General features: G+C 43.2%; 2 protein-coding genes across 2 annotated transcripts in view; both read left to right on the top strand.

Moving 5' to 3' along the window:
* LOC116260251 (probable LRR receptor-like serine/threonine-protein kinase At1g07650) overlaps positions 1 to 19590 on the top strand; it is a 78007-nt gene that overhangs the window by 17973 nt on the left and 40444 nt on the right. Inside the window, exons 6-15 of the mRNA XM_031638435.1 lie at positions 9111 to 9182; positions 9701 to 9772; positions 10858 to 10929; positions 12322 to 12393; positions 12705 to 12776; positions 12859 to 12930; positions 13129 to 13200; positions 13313 to 13378; positions 14499 to 14555; positions 14634 to 14672. Of these exons, the coding sequence (XP_031494295.1) occupies positions 9111 to 9182; positions 9701 to 9772; positions 10858 to 10929; positions 12322 to 12393; positions 12705 to 12776; positions 12859 to 12930; positions 13129 to 13200; positions 13313 to 13378; positions 14499 to 14555; positions 14634 to 14672 (666 nt within the window). The remainder of the gene's footprint in view (positions 1 to 9110; positions 9183 to 9700; positions 9773 to 10857; positions 10930 to 12321; positions 12394 to 12704; positions 12777 to 12858; positions 12931 to 13128; positions 13201 to 13312; positions 13379 to 14498; positions 14556 to 14633; positions 14673 to 19590) is intronic.
* On the top strand, positions 14703 to 17539 carry LOC126410383 (uncharacterized). Its single transcript, XM_050079637.1, has 2 exons — positions 14703 to 17129; positions 17426 to 17539. Exons 1-2 carry the CDS (start codon positions 16124 to 16126, stop codon positions 17461 to 17463), a joined length of 1044 nt encoding a protein of 347 aa, XP_049935594.1. The 5' UTR covers positions 14703 to 16123; the 3' UTR covers positions 17464 to 17539.

Here is a 19590-nt window from a genome sequence, read left to right on the forward strand (position 1 = left end):
TGGAGGTGGAGGGAGACGAAGGAGGGAGGGGGAGGGAGACGGAGGTGGAGGGAGACGGAGTAGGGAGGGGGAGGGAGACCGAGGAGGAGGGAGACAGAGGAGGAGGGAGAGAGGGAGCGGGAGAGGGAGAGGGGAGGGGGGAAGCGGAGAGGGAGAGGGGGAGCAGAGAGGGAGAGGGAGCGGAGAGGGAAGTAGAGGGGGGGCGGGAGCAGAGAGGGCGAGCGGAGAGGGAAACGGGAAGGGAGAGGGAGAGGGAGAGGGAGTCGGGGGCCGACTGCGGAGAGGGAGGCAAGCGGGGGACGGAGGCCCGAGGGCAGGGAGTCGGGCCGGCCTATCCGGCCCGGGCTAGATTTTTCCCAGCCCGAACCCGGGTCCGATAGGGCCGGGCCGGGCCGGCGGTGGCCCGGCCCGTTGCCCAGGCTTAGTTATCATTCTAGGATGCTTTCTAATGCACAATTGGGGTCGAGAAGCCACTCGACTCAATACCCCACCTCATCTGTCCTAAGCAGCTATCAATTCTAGCATGCACATGCAATGCGTAACATTTTCAACACAAGCTTCTAATAGCTTTTCAAAACAAATCTTATCATATATCAAATCATTTGCATGCATACATACATTCACTTACAAAACAATCGTTCAATCACATCACAATCCTAGGATCCCATGATCCTAGGAACATACATTCACACGTTGGCCCCTAGGCAGGGATTTGCCTGGAATGCCACAAGACCTGTCGCGTGTCCACAAAACACTCCAAAACGCCTCGAGCTTCACGTCTAGTTTCTTAAGGTCTACTGGACGTACCCAATGTAACTGCAAACATATACAAGTGGTAAATGACTAAATTCTCTACTGGTTTAGCTCTACAATCAAAACAAATAAAAACAAAATCATTGAGGCATGCCATTGCCTCAACGGGTAGTATCGACCTACAAAGCCCTCAAAAAGGTCTCTTCCCAACTCTTTGAGGTTGTCACCAAACATCTTAACTCAAGGCTTTGATCAAACTATCATTAACACATTCTCAATTGTTTTCTTTAGTTGAAGCGTCTCCCCAATAGTACATCCAACTTACATATTCTTCTCCAACTAGCACAACAATACGCCCGCTCACCAAAATGATTCTAAATCTTCTCACCCACATCAAATCTCTACCATGTTTCTAAATAGCTTCGAAAATCAACACATGATGCTAGAAAAACACTTATACACGTAGATCCTCGTCTTCTCAACATAGTCATAAACTTTCCCCAAAAAGGAAAGTCGCTAACATGCATCCCAAATCATCAATTCTAAGTTCTAGCATGCTCAAACAATAATTATACATGCTCTAATAGATAATTGTTGATAGACTGTGTGTTGCGGGTCCGGATCCATACCCGACCCGCCTTGTAGCCCGTTTTGGGCTATACTTAAGTCATGTAACCCTAATCCTTAAGTGTTAATGATAATCTTTAGAGAGAGAGAGTCTGGCTGCTAGTGGGCACCAACTCCTCCTCATTCGTGGTTTTTCTCCCTCGTGCTGAGGGTTTTCCACGTTACATCGTGATCATCGTTTCTCTTCGTCTTCTTTTCGTATTTCTACATGGTATCAGAGCCGTGAAGTTCCGGCGTTTCTGGTTTGTCGTTTGCCCGTGTTGGAGGAGGATTCGCCCGACACTGTTCATTGACTCACCCGGCACTGTTCATCGTCTCGCCTGGCACTGTTCATTGCCCGTGCCCGACGCTTGTGCCCGAGCTTCGCCCGACTCCTCGTCTGTCGCCGTCTCCACCCAGCGCCGCCCTGATCAGCGCCGCTCAGGATTCCGCCGTCTCCTTCAAGCGACGACCGGCCCAGCGACGTCCTAATCAGCGCCGTTCCTGTTCCGCCCAGCGCCGCCCTGATCAGCGCCGCTCAGGATTCCGCCGTTGGACCGGCCCAGCGACGCCCTGATCAGCGCCGTTCCTGTTCAGTCGCTTCCGCCCAGCGTCGGCCTGCCCAGCGACGCCCTGTCCAGCGGCGTTCCTCTCTGTCAACCGACGCATCGCCCACCGCCGTGCCTTTTTTTTTTTCCGGCGCCGCGCCGCTCTGCCTGGTTCCGGCGGTTTATTTCCGCCCAGCGCCGTGCCGCTCTGCCTGGTTCTGGCGGTCTGCTTCCGCCATTGCGCCGCTCTGCCTGGTTCCGACGGTCTGTTTCCGCCTAGCGTCGCGCCGCTCTACCTCGTTTTTTCTCCGGCGCTGCATCTCTGTTGCTGTCTGGTGAGGTTTAGGCGTTCTCCGTTTTGTCCGTTGCCTGCTCTCTGCCTTTTTTTGGTGTTGTATTGTGCTGTTGCTCCCTGCTGCCCTTGCTGCCTACTGGGCTTCTTCCGTAGCTAGACTGGTCTGTGATTATGGCAGCCTCTTCCTCTTCAACCGTCAACACCAATCCCACTGAAATAGGGGCTTTTAGAACTGAGAATGTTCTCATGCAGGTCATCACTCTTCGCCTCACCAAGGAGAATTATTTCTCGTGGTCACCTGCTATGACTATGGGGATTGCTGGCTGTGGTCGCATGGCCTATATTGATGGGAGCAACTCCGAACCAGCAAGAACGAGTGATGTGTGGAATACTTGGTTTCTTGAGGATAATCAAGTGAAAACTTGGATTTTCAATTCCGTTTCCGCCGATATTCAGCCCCTTATCCTTCGGAAGAAGACTGCTAGGGACATGTGGGTGGTCCTCGAGCAAATGTATGGCCAAAAGAAGACCACAATTCGTACTTACCAAGTAATGAAGACAGTTTATGGCATTCGACAAGGGAACTCGTCTGTTGTAGAGTACTATGGGGCTTTGAAAGCAAAGTGGGAAGAGCTTGACTATCATTCTGATATTCCTTGGCATTGTCCCCATGATCAGGCGCTCTATGTTGCTCATGAATGGGAAAACAGGGTGTTCCTATTTTTAGCAGGTTTAAATGATGAGTTTGAAGGTGTTCGAAGCCAGATTCTGAATTCAGGGGAGGTGTCCAGTATTGAAGATGTATACTCCTGTATTGAAGCGGAAGAACAGAGGAGGCTTGTTACAAAAGACGGGAAGAAGGAACTTGTGCCCTATAACGAGAGATCCGCTCTCGTGAGTCGTGGTCCTGGCGGCCCGTCTAGATCCCTTCGCTGGTGCACTCACTGCAAGAAGACAGGTCACACCGTGGATTATTGTTGGGATCTTCATCCAGAAAAGAAGGGAAACAAAGGGAGATCTTCGATTGGGAGAACGCCTGTGTCTGAGGTGCAAGCATCCAGTGGAGAAAAAGTCTCCATTTCTGCTGACCAGCTTCATGAACTAAGGGCTTATTTGGGCAGGCTCGATGTCAACAAGATTGAGACCTCAGAGGGAACTACAGCTAATCATGCTCTCGCGGTTATTGGCAATCAAGGTAAATCTTCTGTGGGGGAATGGATTGTCGATAGTGGTGCTACTCATCACATGACAGGTAATCCAAAATTGTTTCATGAGTATAAGTTGTCCTCGGGAAAGGAACGTGTTTCTCTTGCAGATGGTTCCTCTACCTGTGTGGCAGGCGAAGGCACTCTGTCCTTGTTGGACAAATTTCATGTGCAGGGCGCTTTACATGTTCCCCAGTTTCCTTTAAATCTCTTATCAGTCAGTAGACTTACTAAAGAATTGAATTGTGAACTTATATTCTCTGCCGATCGTTGTGTTTTGCAGGACTTGGTGACAGGGAAGAGGATTGGGATTGGTTTAGCTTCTGATGGATTATATCGTCTTCCCATACGTGTGGCTACTGCTCTGTTGACAGCGATCCGCAAGACAGATAAGAGAAGAGAAGATTGTCTTCAGTCTTTTATGTACTGGCATGAACGCTTTGGGCATTTACCTTTTGGGATTTTGAAACATTTGTTTCCAGACTTGTGTTCCTCCTTTGATTTGTCTTCCATTTCTTGTGATGTTTGTCAGTTTGCCAAACATGTGAGGGCTTCGTACCCTCTTTCTTCTAGTTGTGCTAATGAAGCTTTTTCCCTTATTCACTCTGATGTATGGGGACCTTCGGGCATTCATACCCGTCAAGGTTTCCAGTATTTTATCACTTTCATTGATGATTTCTCTCGTGCTACATTTATATACTTGTTAAAAGACCGCAGCGAGGTTCCTCGCATCATAGAGACATTTATTCTTCTTGTGCATACCCAGTATGGTGCGAATGTTAAAACTTTCAGGTCCGATAATGCCCGTGAGTACATGTGTCAGCCTGTTGAGGAGTTTCTTAGACAACGGGGGATTGTTCACGAGACATCCTGTAGTTACACCCCCCCTCAAAATGGGGTAGCTGAAAGGAAAAATCGTCAACTTCTTAATGTCACCAGGGCTCTTTTGTTTCAGAGAAATCTTCCTAAACACTATTGGGGTGATGCAGTTCTTACTAGTGCCTATCTTATTAACCGCATGCCCAGTCGTGTTTTGAATGGTAGGACTCCCCACTCGTTGCTTCCTGGTAGTCGTCCACCATTTCCTCTTCCTCCTCGTGTTTTTGGTTGTGTATGTTTTATCCATGATCACAGTCCAAATGTCAAGAAACTTGATCCTAAGTCCATCAAAGGTGTCTTTGTTGGATACTCTCCTACGCAAAAAGGATACAAATGTATTGATCCTATTACTGGTCGAGCTTATGTTACGAGGGATGTTACCTTCTTGGAACATGCCTCTTACTTTGGTGTGAATCCTCTTCAGGGGGAGCAGTCTGTGGGCAAGGAAGAGTATTCTCAGAGACAGGAACTTCAGTTTATAGATTTTTTGGACTACAAGAAAGCAGAATCACTTAATACTGTTGATGTGCCTGAGAAGGAGGAAAGGGGTGACAATAGCATTGAGAAGGAAGGCCCTCAGTTGTTTGGACAGTTCTACTCTAGACGAGGTACTCGGACAGAGGTGATGACTTGTGATGCTAGATCTACTTCCAATCCCAATGCCACTCCTTCCCTGGATGAACCAAGTCCTACCAAGGAGACCGTGGAGACTCATGATGAGGTTGAAAAGAAGAATGACGATCTTCCCATTGCCTTGAGAAAGGGTGTTAGGTCATGTACTTAACACCCCCTTGGTAATTTTGTTTCTTATTCCAGACTTGGGAAAGATTACAAGTGCTTTGTTTCTACTCTCTCTTTGGCTGTGATTCCCAGGACTGTCGTTGAAGCTCAAAGTGACTCCAAGTGGGCTGATGCAATGAAAGAAGAAATAGATGCCCTAAGAAAAAACTTGACATGGGAAGTGGTGAAGATTCCTGAAGCCGCTCACCTAGTTGGATCCAAATGGGTGTATACCATCAAGTACAAACCAGATGGGAGTGTTGAAAGATATAAAGCTCGACTTGTGGCCAAGGGGTTTAGCCAGAAATATGGAATTGATTACTTGGAAACCTTTGCTCCTGTTGCGAAAATGAAGACTGTGAGGGTGGTTATATCCCTAACTGTGATGAAGGAGTGGAAGATGTATCAACTGGATGTTAAGAATGCATTCCTCAATGGTGACCTCGAAGAAGAAGTATATATGCATATGCCTCCAGGATATGAAGAAAAGTGTTGTAAGCTGAAAAAGGCCTTGTATGGCCTTAAGCAATCGCCCAGAGCGTGGTTTGAACGACTGAGAAGAGTGATGATACGTCATGGATACAAACAAGGAAATGGAGATCACACTCTGTTTGTGAAGAGGAAGGAGAGCAGGGTTACTCTCCTGCTCGTCTACGTAGATGACATGATTGTTACTGGAGATGATGAGGAGGAGATTATCAAGCTAAAAGGGTTACTGGCTACAGAATTCGACCTCAAAGATCTTGGCAAGCTAAGGTATTTTCTTGGTATGGAGGTTGCTAGGTCTAGTACTGGTCTTGTACTAAACCAAAGGAAATATACATTAGACCTGCTGGAAGAAACTGGTAAATTGGGATGTAGACCTACTCCTACCCCTTTTGACACTGGGCACAAGTTGAGTCTCAGAGATGGAAAGCCTCTCTGTGAAGAAGACAAAGGAAGATATCAACGTTTGGTTGGGAAGCTAATTTATCTTACCCTCACGAGACCTGATATCACCTTTGCGGTGAATGTTTTGAGCCAATTCATGCATGCGCCAACCGATGCACATCTGAAGGCTGTGGACAGAGTGCTATGCTACCTGAAGAAAAATCCTGGTAAGGGACTCCTGTATGTGAAACAAGAGACTGTGGAAATCGAGGGCTATTCTGATGCGGATTGGGCAGGTTATGGTGATACCAGACGATCCACTACAGGGTACTGTGTCTACTTGGGAGGAAACCTTGTTGTATGGAGGAGCAAGAGACAAGATGTTTGCTCTAGATCCAGTGCAGAGGCAGAATATAGGGCAGTTGCTATGGGAGTGTCAGAGTTATTATGGTTGAAGATATTGTTGACTGACATTGGAATAGAGATTGAAGGACCTATGAAGATGTACTGTGATAACAAGTCTGCAATCAACTTAGCCAACAACCCTGTTCTTCACGACAGAACAAAACATGTTGAAATTGATCGTCACTTCATTCGGGAAAGGATTGATGCGAAAGAGTTGATCTTACCTTACATGAAGTCTGAAGACCAAACTGCTGATGTTCTGACGAAAGCTCTTCCTTCAGCTTCATTTGAGAGGAATGTATCCAAGTTGGGCATGTTTGATATGTATGCCCAACTTGAGGGGGAGTGTTGATAGACTGTGTGTTGCGGGTCCGGATCCATACCCGACCCGCCTTGTAGCCCGTTTTGGGCTCTACTTAAGTCATGTAACCCTAATCCTTAAGTGTTAATGATAATCTTTAGAGAGAGAGAGAGTCTGGCTGCTAGTGGGCACCAACTCCTCCTCATTCGTGGTTTTTCTCCCTCGTGCTGAGGGTTTTCCACGTTACATCGTGATCATCGTTTCTCTTCGTCTTCTTTTCGTATTTCTACAATAATATTCAATAATCTAGGCTCGATTAGGTTTCCCTCACCCCAATCTTAGTGTCCAAACTGTTGCAATGATCTTGGCAGCCACCTCAAGTGTTCGATTAAGTGCCAATGCCCAAGATTGCTTGCTGCCGTCACCAACCACACGGCCTACTGTTCACTATTATAAGGGGAAGAACGTGTCCCCAAGCTACAAACCAACCAACAGAAATAGGTAGGGTAAGATTTAGCGAAAAAGGGGTCAAAATAGGAGTCTGCCGTAAGAAGAGCCCCACGGTAGTGGTGAGGGTGGTTGAAACGAGTGAGAGAGGGCGCTGTCAGAGAGGAGAGATTGAGAAAACATGCGGGCAGAGGGTGCTGACGGAGAGGGGAGAGGCTGCGTAGGAGGGAGGAGGAGAAGAAGGAAGAGGAAGGAGGAGGCGGAGAGAAATCGGAAGCCTCACCTGAGCGCCGCCGCCGCCATTCTCGTCGCCGCTCTGCACCAACCTCCGTCTTCTTCTTCTTCTTCTTCGCGCTGGCACGAGAGGCAACCAAGGGGGAAGACGAGGGAGAAGAGGGCGACGTCGGGCTCCCACGCTGCTGGATTCGGGTCCAGGACTGGACCCGATCCGGCCCACCTACAAAAAAGAGTGTTACAAAAGGAGTTACCAGTCATCTTATATTCATTAGAACTTTCTAACCTGCTACCGTCAGCCATAGTAGGAAACAGAAAAAAACTGACACACAATAGTAAGGATGCAACAGTCAAATACCGAAGAGAAATATATTTCTACTATCCTCAAAGATCATACAGGTATCACATGATAGATAACAAAACAAATCTGTAATCACAGGAACTGCCCACATCTAAACAGCATAACAGAGAGTAGCATGGTGGATAGCAAAACAAATCTGTAATCATAGGAGCTGCCCACATCTGAACAGCATAACGGAGAGTAGAAGATAGATTACATAATATTTTTTTTTGTTACTTTTGGTCGACTGCTATTGATTTCCTGTTTCTGTTGCTATCTGTCAACTGTTTACAGCTTCAGAAACTGAAACAACTGCTGTTTTCAGTTTCCTCACACAATGTCCATGCAAATTCTGCTTTCTGCCGACTGTTTACACCTTCAGAAAATTGAAACTGTTGTTGTTTTCAGTCTCCTCACACACCATCGGCAGAAGATCTTCCACTCCAAAAAAAAATCCACGTTCATCACGCCTCAAACATCATAAACAAACTGCTCCACACGATCTGTTTTTCCTCATATCAAACAGCAGCCACGTGATCCACTTAAGGATCTGATCACGCCTTCCACATAGGCGTGATCAGTCCTCCTCCACGCAGCACACCCAAACTTTATTTCTTTACCGCTTCCCTGTTGGTGGGTAAGAAGAAATAAAGATGGGTGACGAGAAGAGGAAAGAGAAAGAAGCCGCCGGAGGAAGAAGTCGCTGGAGAAGAAGGAGTCATCAGAAAACTTGACTGTCGCAGGCGGTGGAGGCTCTGATACAATGTCGTAATCAGAGAGAGAGAGTCGTTTCTATTATTGATCACGTAACCCTAATCTCAGGTTAAAAGAGATTAGGGTAAAGACTACATATTTATAATTTTAGTCCACTAAAATATAAGAAAACAATAAGTAGTCCCTAGTTCACTTTCTAATATTACAGAAAGCCTCAAATTGACTCTAAAAAGAACTTTAACATTTTCTGAAACCTAATCAGAAACCTAATCAGTTTAATACATTTGGTACATATTTCTTAATAGTTAAAAACTGATTAACATGCACTACATGTGCAATAACTGGACTGGAGACACTTAGATACACCAATGAAGCTATAGGATCAAAGGAAAAACATAATCTATCTTCAGTGTGGCTCCTATGATTGAGACTCTCACAAACGTTATTATCAGTTGTTATAGACCTATCAATTTCAGTGCAGCTTCTGTATTTGTCAACCATATAATCTATACCTCATCTTATAATAGGACAGCTTAGAAAAGTCCACATGGTAATTTTGTTGGTGATTTTTATTATCACCATTGGTCCACTGTAACATTCAGGATCTAGTAGATGCTGAAAATTATTTCCTGTTTATGTAGAAGTCTGTAGCAGATAGTTGAAAGTTGGAACATTGGGTTATCAATATGCATGTTTCTTAAATATCATATGGTCTGTGCAATTGGCAATTCAGGGTATTTGATGCAAACAAGCTTGATGGGATTCTTCCTCCAGATCTTGGAAATTTGACCAGATTGACTAGATTGTACGTTCTTCTATTCCCTTTCTTTCACTCCCTAAAGTTTTAAAGGCAACTGAGAGTTCTATCCAGGGGCATACTAAAAATCATCCATCTTCAAGATGAAAGGTGGTTTCTCTTTTCTTGTGCAGTTCATCTTGAGCATGAATAATATAAGACTGCAAAGAAATTCTCTTGCACAATGAGACTGTTTTGTCTGAAGAAAAAGAACTGAACAGGGGTAGAAGACCCAGTTTGGCAGAGAACTTGGTTCATTTATTGGTTCCTGTAACATTTCATGTTACTTTACATTGCCATTTTTTCTCCAGAATTATATCAGAAGAAAAATTAATGAACAGGGAACAATACCCATTGGGCCATTCAAGCAAAGAACTTGGTTGATTCCTTGGTTGTTTTAGTATTTTTTTTTTCCTTGCATTGCCATTTTTACTCCAGACAACTTATTTAATAGCCATGAACCTTTGTTGTAGATTATGACCAGTTAGCTATATGCATTTACTGATGCTTGCGTGGTACTCATGCAGGTCCCTCAAGTCAAATAAGTTTGCAGGATCATTGCCATCAACCTTTGGAAACCTCACAAGCATGAAAGACTTGTAAGGGAATAATGCCGAGATAAATAACTATTTGCTCAAGCACACTGCATCTAGGATAGAATCCTTATTTCATTTTTTTCTGTCTTGGTAAGATATTTGCGTCTATTAGAATGCAAGTCATGTTCTGTCTAAGGGTAGATAGTATGCAATTTAGAAAAAAGAAAAGAAAAGAGGTGGATAAAGTAAAATTCATTAACTATCTATTGACATTTAATAGTTGTATGTTACAGCCGGCAGTCTTAGAGAGAGAAAATTCCTATTTACTAACCCTAATCTCAATAATAAATAAATTAGAGCGGAGGTAGTGACTTACAAATAACATCAACCAAAAATAGAGAAATGTTTAAAAAGAACTCCTAAATGTTAAACATTGCAAAGGACAGTTAAGATTGTACGAATTGGACCGGGTCTGCCTAGACCCGATCCATCTTGCCCACACACCCAAACATAATGGGCGGTGACATACTTGTAAATATGGTCCATGTGCAGCTATTCTTCCACAGAGCCAAAAAAAAAATCTGATAAGAATATGGTCCATGTGCAGCTATTCTTCCACGAGCCTATATCTGACTTAGAACTTTCCAATGCAACTCCCACGCAATTGCTCACGCTTCACTACGTCCACGTTGGGAACCTAATCACACATACTTCTCACATGTGATTAGGTTGCCCTTCCATGCTGTTCCACTATCTCCCAATCAGCAGAGAGAAGAGAGAAAGGAAGGGTAGAGGAAGAAAAAAAAGTGAGAAGAGATGGTGGAGAGAAGAGGAGAAGAGGTCGTCGGAAAGTCATGTCAGCCACTAGCGGAGAAGGGTGGAGATCGCCGGCTCTGATACCATGTTACAGCCGGCAGTCTTAGAGAGAGAAGAACTTATTTACTAACCCTAATCTCAAAAATAAATAGATTAGGGCAGTGGTAGAGACTTACAAATAACATCAACAAAAAATAGAGACATGTTTAAGGAGAACTCCTAACAATTAAATGTTGCAAAGGACCACCTACAAACTTAAAGTCTTCTAATTCAGCATTGTACAATATTCATCTTGTGCCTGTTATGAAGTCAAGATCTTCTTATGCATGCAGCCGGATCACAGGAAGCAACATCACTGGGAAGATACCAGATTTTATTCGCAATTGGAGCCAACTTGAGACCTTGTAAGAACTGATTTTCTTGGCTTATATGAATTTACTTAACTTGTAAGCGTAGGACTTAGCATGATGACCATGACAAATATTCGCAATATTTTTCAGAAAAATGCAAAATAAGGGGAAAGTAAAGGAAAAAATTGGAAAAAATTACAATATGTTGAAAACTATGTCACATAGGTACGGGTGCGGGTGCTGGTACGGGTACGAATCATTTTCCAAAAAAGTATATATATATATTTATATCAAAAAAATTACAAACAAAATAGCATATTCATAAACCATTAAATCATAATCCAAAATTTATAGATACTAAGAATTTCATGACAAAAACTCTGTCCTTTGGGAGTTCCAAGGGGCGAAAAGGCGAGGAATGAGAGGGGCAAGGGGGGAAAGGTGAGAGGATGAGAGAGGCAAGAGGAGTGAAAGGGGCGAGAAGGCAAGGGACAAGAGGGCAAAGGCATCGTGCGAGAGAGAGGGAAAAAAATGGTTTTTTAAAACGTGCAATGGACGATTTTGGACTCGGTCAACTTTGACCGAGTCTGAAAATGGTCAGATTTGACCTTGGGTACTTTGACCATACCCGACACGGTCAACGCCGCACCCAGGCCGTGCCTGACGCCGTACCCGTACCGGTGTCGTACCGGTATGGTACTGGTACTGCTCCTTTGGAGCAGTACCCGTGTTACATAGGTTGAAAATGTGTCAAAATGAGTTCATTGCATTTTTGCTTTATTTCTTAGAAAAAATAACATAGTTTAATATCTAGATGTTTCTTTTAAATATTATTGGTATTTTGGGTTTCTTTTATAAGAAAGCTGAAACTCATTTTTTTCATATGTTTTTCTGTTTTCACTTTTTATATTTAAAAAATTTTTGAGATTCCAAGAATTCTAGAGAAAAACAAGTTTTCTGATTAATACCTAAGAAAAGCCTTGCAGCAAATTTTCTAGAGAAAAACAATATTTGTGTCAATGTCAAAAATTAAATGATTCATATTAGATGGTCTGATTGATCAAGGATCCTACTGTTGTTCACTTGCAGCAAGTTGTATTGGGTCAACCTTCCATGAGAGGGCTATCTCTTGGTGCACTAGCAAGGACGAGAATCTAGGCCCATCTTCATGATGTTGAACCCAACCCTTTTGGAGCCCACTGTATATGTTCCTTTTTTATGCCTGAATGATTCCCATTTGGAATATTCCATATCGAGTGTTCTATTTAGTATGCTTCCAAACTGAGGTTGTGTTCTTTGTGTCCTTTGTCATACCTTATCTTCTCCATATATATGATAATCAATTCTTTGGATGTCCTTTGACATACCTTATTTTATTTGTAAATATGATCGTGGATTCACTTATTTGAACATGCACACCTTATATACATTCTTCAACCTGTTCAGGGTAATAATGGGCACATCTATGGGAGGGCCAATACCTTCAGGAATATCTGTTTTACGGAATATGACTGACCTGTAAGTGCTACTTCATCGCTAATTTTCAGGATGCTTCAATCACAAATTAACTGGTTGGATACACCAAGCTCGTCTTGTGTTAGCCAGCCATACATTTCACACTGGTGCCCTCCAATTATTTAGGTTTATGAAACTGTAGACCTCCCAACAGTACCTAGGTGGCCATATTTTGACAAATAATACCTTAGGAAGCATAATTTAGTTAGCTACCTGACATCATGGTGCTAGAAGTTTAGCTGATACATTATCTTGAACTATGCTCGTTCTTGCATAATTTACAGGTAGTGACCTAACTCTTGCATAATTTACAGGAGAATTACTGACTTAAAGGGACCTGGTTCAGGGTTTCCACTGCTGCAAAATATGAAAAAATTGAGAACATTGTAGGTTCCAATATCCACTTTCTTTTTCATGACCTATTGGATGTTTGATTCTCCTAATCCATTTAAATCGGCATTGTTGCAGGATATTGAGAAACTGTTTAATTTCAGGTGAAATTCCACCATACATTGGGATCCTGACTAATCTGAAAATACTGTGAGTTAGTAATTTATAATGTTTCTAGCTTCTTGTAGACTAAAACTTCTACATTCTCACTTATCTCTCATGAGTCAAAAGTAAACATTATAATATGGTAAACTTCTAGCCCTTCATGTGAATACTCTACTGACAACATGCTTATGATGTGATCTAGGCAATGAAAACATTCTTTATTTTCCGTATATTCCTTTGCAGTGATCTTTCATTCAACAACTTAGCAGGACAAGTCCCACAATCTATCGATGGCCTTAAAGTTCTAGAAGCTGTGTAAGTCAAATGGCTCCATGCTGTAAATTGGTGATTTTTCGTACTTTCATTTAACTATTGTGCTATTGTTTCTTCTTCAGCATTTTCTTGACATATGTTATTCCTGATGCAGGTTCCTCAGGAACAATAAGTTGACTGGGGAAATACCTGATTGGGTCTATCGCAGAGCCATTAGCTTGTATGTATTCTCCACTAATAAGTCGGTGCTCCCTGGAACACCCTGTTATTACTCTCTATATATAGTCTGATTAAATTGATCAGTTGACTTATAATGGTGTTTACAGTTCTCATATTTCCGAGTCATGCATATGTTTCATGCGTACATATAGATATTTGTTATACAACTATTTTTATGTGCAACATTTTTGTCTTTCTTCTTGTAAATCCATCCCCTTACGTGTGATTTGTAAGGTTGGTATAATTTAGATTGGCTTTTGGATTACCAGAATTCCGCATTTAAGTTTCAGTTTGCTTTTTTTTTTTTTCTTGTAAGCTTAAAAAGAATTTTCTTTTTTTTTTTTTTTGGGTTAGAAAACACAAAAAGGTTGATCGATATGTCTTTGATTGTGCTGAATACATCTGTAACACTAGATTGAGTTGAAAGAAACGAATTTAAGATGCCAATGCAATTCTCTCTCTCTCTTTTGATCTATATATATATATATATATATATACATATATATATGTATGTATGTATATGTATGTATGTATATATCAAGAAAGAGAAAAAAAGGGAGAGGAAAACTCAATGCTGCAGTGTGCCGGATAGTTGTTGGATCAGGATGGCTAAATTTAAAAAGTCATCACTAAAAAAAAAAGCTATAAATCATTGTTAAAGCCAATAAGCCTTCATAAACTATCACTGCATCATAAACTGTGGCTAGTACCAATTTAGTGACTTTTTTTAGTGACAAATTTTAAAAATTTAACCATCCAACAATATCCTGCACATGGCAGCATTGAACTCGCCTTTATTCTGGGTCTTTGAACACACATGGGTTGATTTGATTGGTACACCATTGATCATGTTGAACACATCTTTGACACTAGATTGAGATGAAAACAACCTGGATTTTAAGATGCCAATGCAATTCTGTGACACTTAGTGGCCCATCCCCTTTGTTTCATACTTCCTACTACTCCATACTCACTTTATGCCTTTTTTTCCCGGGCCACAATGCAGATAGTACATATATTCTTTATTTGTTTATGCATAAATCAAAATATTGTGCTTTCTGATCTCTACTTTTTTAGGCTATTTGCAAAATGAAAAGTCTTTTGAAGATATTTTTGTGCAGGGATTTATCAGAGAACAATTTCACAGCGACAGCATCACTTTTTTGTCCAGCACAACCGTAAGTTGTAAGGATATTTTTTATGATATCTTGTCTTTAAGTAGCATTGCTATACTTATGTGCTGCTTCTTGTTTCAGGGACGTGGTCTCTAGCTTATCTTCAGTGGATGATAATTCGTAAGATTCTTGTCCTTTTAGAAATTAAATCTTGAGACAAATGACCATGTTAGTTTATTTAGGGTATTGCTGATGCAGCAACTGTAATCTATATGGTTACTGTTGTAGAATATTGGAGAGAATAAAAAATCATTCATTGATTAATCCTAATCTCCCTTAAATAGAATATAGGAGTGGTGGCAAAGAAAAATTACATAGAAATCTAACAAATGAAAAATTAATACGAAGCTCTTCCCTACTTTCAAATATTTGCAAATCACTACCTGCGGTCCTTCGTTTTCTCTTTTTACACTCCCGCTCAAGCTGGAGCATATATGTCTAACATGCTCAGCTTGTTACGACATTCAGAACCTAGATATACGTAAAGGTTTATTAAACACATGGCAAACTTGATCTGCAGCCGAGACATGAATCATAAAGATGTTTCCAACCTTCACCATGTCTTTGATGTATTGTCAATCGACCTCTATATGTTCAGCCATTTCATGAAAGACTGGATTGTTTACAATATAGATAGCTGCTTTGTTGTCACATAGCATCTTCATTGGAAGAGACACTTGGGCTCCCAAGCTAGTAAATATTGCCTTTGTCCAAATCATCTCAATTGTAGTTTGGGCTATGGCTCTATACTCAGACACTGCACTCAGTACCACCACCACTGTTAAGATGTGTTTATATTCAGTTTTAGGTTTAAGAGGGTACTTTTGTAATAACTTTTCCTTTAGATGGTTCTCTTGTAACTTCTCTCTCTCCTCTAGTCTATATAAAGAGGAGTTAGGGCAGATTTCGAGGTTAATCAAAGATTATTCTTTCTAATCTTATCATGGTATCAGAGCAGCAGCCGTCTCCTCCTCCTTGGCGCGCCGATTGAGCGGCGCCGCCCGCCGCCTGACCGCGCCCATCGCTGCGCTTCCTCCACCCGCTCGTGTCCACCCATCTCCGCCCGTCGCTGACCTCTCCACCCGACGCCTCCGCCAGTCGCCGTCCTGACCTCTCCGCCCGACGCCTCCGCCCGTCGCTGACCTCTCCACCCGACGCCTCCGTCAGCTGTTGCAGTCATCTTCGCCGCTGCCCGCCGTGGCTGTCACCTCCACCCGCCGCCGCCGTCCGTCGCTGTTGCTTCTCTGCTGCTGCTGCACGCTGCATCGCCTCTGCTGTCTCCACCACTCTCCTCTGCTCCGCCGCTGCTCTGCACGCTGATTTTCCTCTCAGCGTCTTCGCTGCATCGCCTCTGCTGTCTCCACCATCGCCTCTGCTGTCTCCACCACGCTGTCGTCTCTGGTATCTCTCTTCGTTCAGTTCTGTTGTTGCCTCTTCCAGCCGATCAGCCTTATGCATTGCTGCCTGGGTTAACTGCTTCATGATCAGCATGTTGTCTTTCGATATGTGATTGTCTTCTTTTTGCCTGCACTTCCTATTCCGTGGCTCGGTTTCCTCCATTGTGTTGAGCGATGTCTGAAATTAGCAGTGGCGCTAATACCTCTTCCTTTGTGTCGTCGGGAGAGATGAAGAGTTCCCCATTTTCCAGTTTTATCACCAAAATGGATGGGGGTAATTACGAGATGTGGGCCATGCAAGTAAAAAGAACCTTGATCGCTCATGAGAAGGAACATCTTATATTGGAGCCCGAGCCCGTACAGAAGGTAAGAAAATATACTACTTGGTTTAAAGATAATTCGTTGGTTATGGTATGGATTGTTGGTACTCTTACTCAAGACATTGCCAATGAAGTCCTGCATAAGGAAAGTGCAAAGGATATGTGGGATTCCCTTGCAGCCACCTATTCACAAGCAAGGAATGAAACAAGAATTATGCAACTTCATCATGATATTCATCAGATGCGCCAAGATGGTCGCCCTCTACATACTTACTATTCTAGTCTCAAGTCCATGTTTGAGAGACTAAACAACTACTTTCCTGCATGTAAGTGTGAACAACAGAAGGCATACAGAGATATGCTTATGGTCGGAGTATTTCTGTCTGGATTAGACTCTGTTTATGAATCAGCAAAGAATCAGATGCTCACTAGTCCCTCGATTCCTCCTATTGATGAAGCTTATAGTAGGCTAAGCAGAATTCCAATCCCTTCATCGTCTGTTCTTGATACCACTTCTGCTATGCTTGCTACTCGTGGCAGAGGTGGGTCCCTCTTTGCCAGAGGACGAGGATACCGTGGCCGTGGCAGTACCCCTTCGCGCCCAGTCTGTCAGTTTTGTCATCGCATTGGTCACACTGTGGATAAGTGTTGGCAGAAACATGGTCGTCCAGCTGTTGCCAATCAGACTGTATTTACTGATTCTCCAGAGCAGCCTAAGACTCAGCATCCTGTTTCCTCCAGTGAGTTACGTGCAGATGATATTATCTCTCAGTTGAGACACTTGATTGGAGATAGACCTCAACAAGCTCCTGATCCGACCACCTCTACTATCACTACTGCTGCCAGTGCGTCTTCATCTGGTATGTATTCTGACACTACAGATTGGCTCATTGATTCGGGTGCATCGACACATCTCTGTGGAGACAAGGCACAGTTTACTTCTTATGTCCCTACTCCACCTGGTCGCTCGGTTATTCTAGCAGATGGCAAATATTCTCCAGTTGTTGGACTTGGAGAGGTCCAACTTACTTCATCATTACCATTGCAACATGTTCTTCATGCACCAGAATTCCCACATAGCCTACTATCTATCAGTCAGATTACCAGAGATTTAAACTGTCGTGCGATATTTGACTCCTCTTCTCTTGTGTTTCAGGATATACTGACGGGCAGGGTGATTGGCAGTGGCCGTGAACAGGGAGGTCTTTACAGGCTAGTGCATCCCTTTCCCTTTGCTGGGTCTACCTCTGCAGGGTCGTCCTCATCCTCGGCTTATACTTGGCATTTACGTTTTGGACATCTACCGTTTCAGAAACTGCTGCATGTTCTTCCTCAGCTGTCTCCTAAGTCTTCTTTTCAATGCAAGTCTTGTCAGTTGGGCAAACACCATCGGTCATCCTTTCCTCCGCGGCCCAGTCGAAGTAGCCATTCTGTGTTTGAGTTACTTCATTTTGATGTTTGGGGTCCGAGTCGTACACCTGATCTTCAAGGTCATCGATATTATCTTGTTGCTGTCGATGACCATAGTCGTGTTAGTTGGGTTTTTCTTATGAAGCATAAATCTGAAGTGGGTCATGTAATCAAAAATTTTATCAATGAAATTCTGACTCAGTTTGATACTTGTGTCAAAATTGTGCGCTCTGACAATGCTCTTGAGTTCTGTGCTTCCTCTTTGGAACAATTTTTCAGGGATAAGGGTATCATCCACCAAACTTCTTGTGCCTATACCTCCCAACAAAATGGGGTTGCTGAACGGAAACACCGTCATATTCTTGATGTTGCCAGAACCATTATCATACATAGCCATGTTCCCCATTCTTACTGGGGAGATGCTGTTCTCACAGCATGCTATCTTATTAATCGTATGCCGTCATCTGTGTTGGGAGACCTTATTCCTATCTCTGTCCTCTTTCCTGACAGAGACTTGTTTTCTGTTCCACCTCGTGTTTTTGGATGTGTTGCCTTTGTTCAGTTGCTTGGTCCTGGGCGAGATAAGTTGTCTCCTCGGGCCATCAAAACGATCTTTGTTGGTTATTCCCGCACTCAAAAGGGATATCGATGTTATGATCCTTCTACTCGTCGGTATTATGTGAGTGCTGATGTTACATTTTTTGAATCAACCTCTTTCTTCTCCCCAAATGGAACTCAATTAAGGGCGCCTGAATTACATGATGAAGTCCAATTTCCTCTACCTCTCATGAGTTGTCCAAACCCAGTTGATCCACGTTTTGGGGCAGTCTACCAACGTCGTACTAAACCTGTTGCACCTGTTCAATGTGCACCTGTGCCTTCACCCAGCACGCCCAAGGTAATTCCTGACACAAACTCAACTGACAATTGTTTATGTAATGATGACATAGGAGAATGTCACGAGCATGTTCATACTCCTAATGAACTTGATATGCCCATTGCTCAAAGGAAAGGCAAACGCAGTTGCACTTTGCATCCTATCTCTGGTCATTTATCCATGGATAGACTCACCCCTATGTACCGACAGTTTGTCAAGGGGCTGTCGGCTATTGCTCTTCCACAGAATCCCATGGATGCTCTCTCTGATCCCAAATGGGCAGCCGCTATGCAAGAAGAGATGGATGCTCTTCAGTCTAGAGGCACCTGGACACTTGTTACTCCTTCAGCTGATGCAGCCATTGTTGGTTGCCGATGGGTCTTTACTATCAAATACAGAGCAGATGGCAGTATTGACAGATATAAGGCTCGTCTGGTTGCAAAAGGCTATACCCAAACTTATGGGGTTGATTATTATGATACCTTCTCTCCTGTGGCACGACATGCTTCTTTACGGATTCTCCTTGCTGTGGCTGTCAGCAAGAATTGGTCCCTCTCACAGCTTGATGTCAAAAATGCCTTTCTCTATGGTGACTTACATGAAGAAGTGTATATGCAGCAACCACCAGGGTTTGTTGCTGAGGGGGAGTGTCAGAAAGTGTGCAGATTGCGAAAGGCGATTTATGGTCTGAAACAGAGTCCTCGAGCTTGGTTTCAGAAATTGTCAGAGAATATTGAGAATGAGGGCTTCAGACGTTCTTCGGCCGACCATTCCCTCTTTGTCAAGAAGACTTCTACAGGTACGGTGATAGTTCTTGTCTATGTTGATGATATCATTGTTACAGGGGATGATGATAAGGGGATTTTCAACATCAAGGATGTCCTTGGACAACACTTTGTCACCAAGGACCTTGGTGAACTACGTTATTTCCTTGGTATTGAGTTTGCCAGAAATCAAAAGGGCCTTATCATGTGCCAGAGGAAATACGTTACTGATGTTTTGCAAGAGACAGGGATGCTGGGGTGTCGGCCTGC

The sequence above is a fragment of the Nymphaea colorata genome, chromosome 9 (assembly GCF_008831285.2).
Source record: "Nymphaea colorata isolate Beijing-Zhang1983 chromosome 9, ASM883128v2, whole genome shotgun sequence".
NCBI lineage: Eukaryota > Viridiplantae > Streptophyta > Magnoliopsida > Nymphaeales > Nymphaeaceae > Nymphaea > Nymphaea colorata.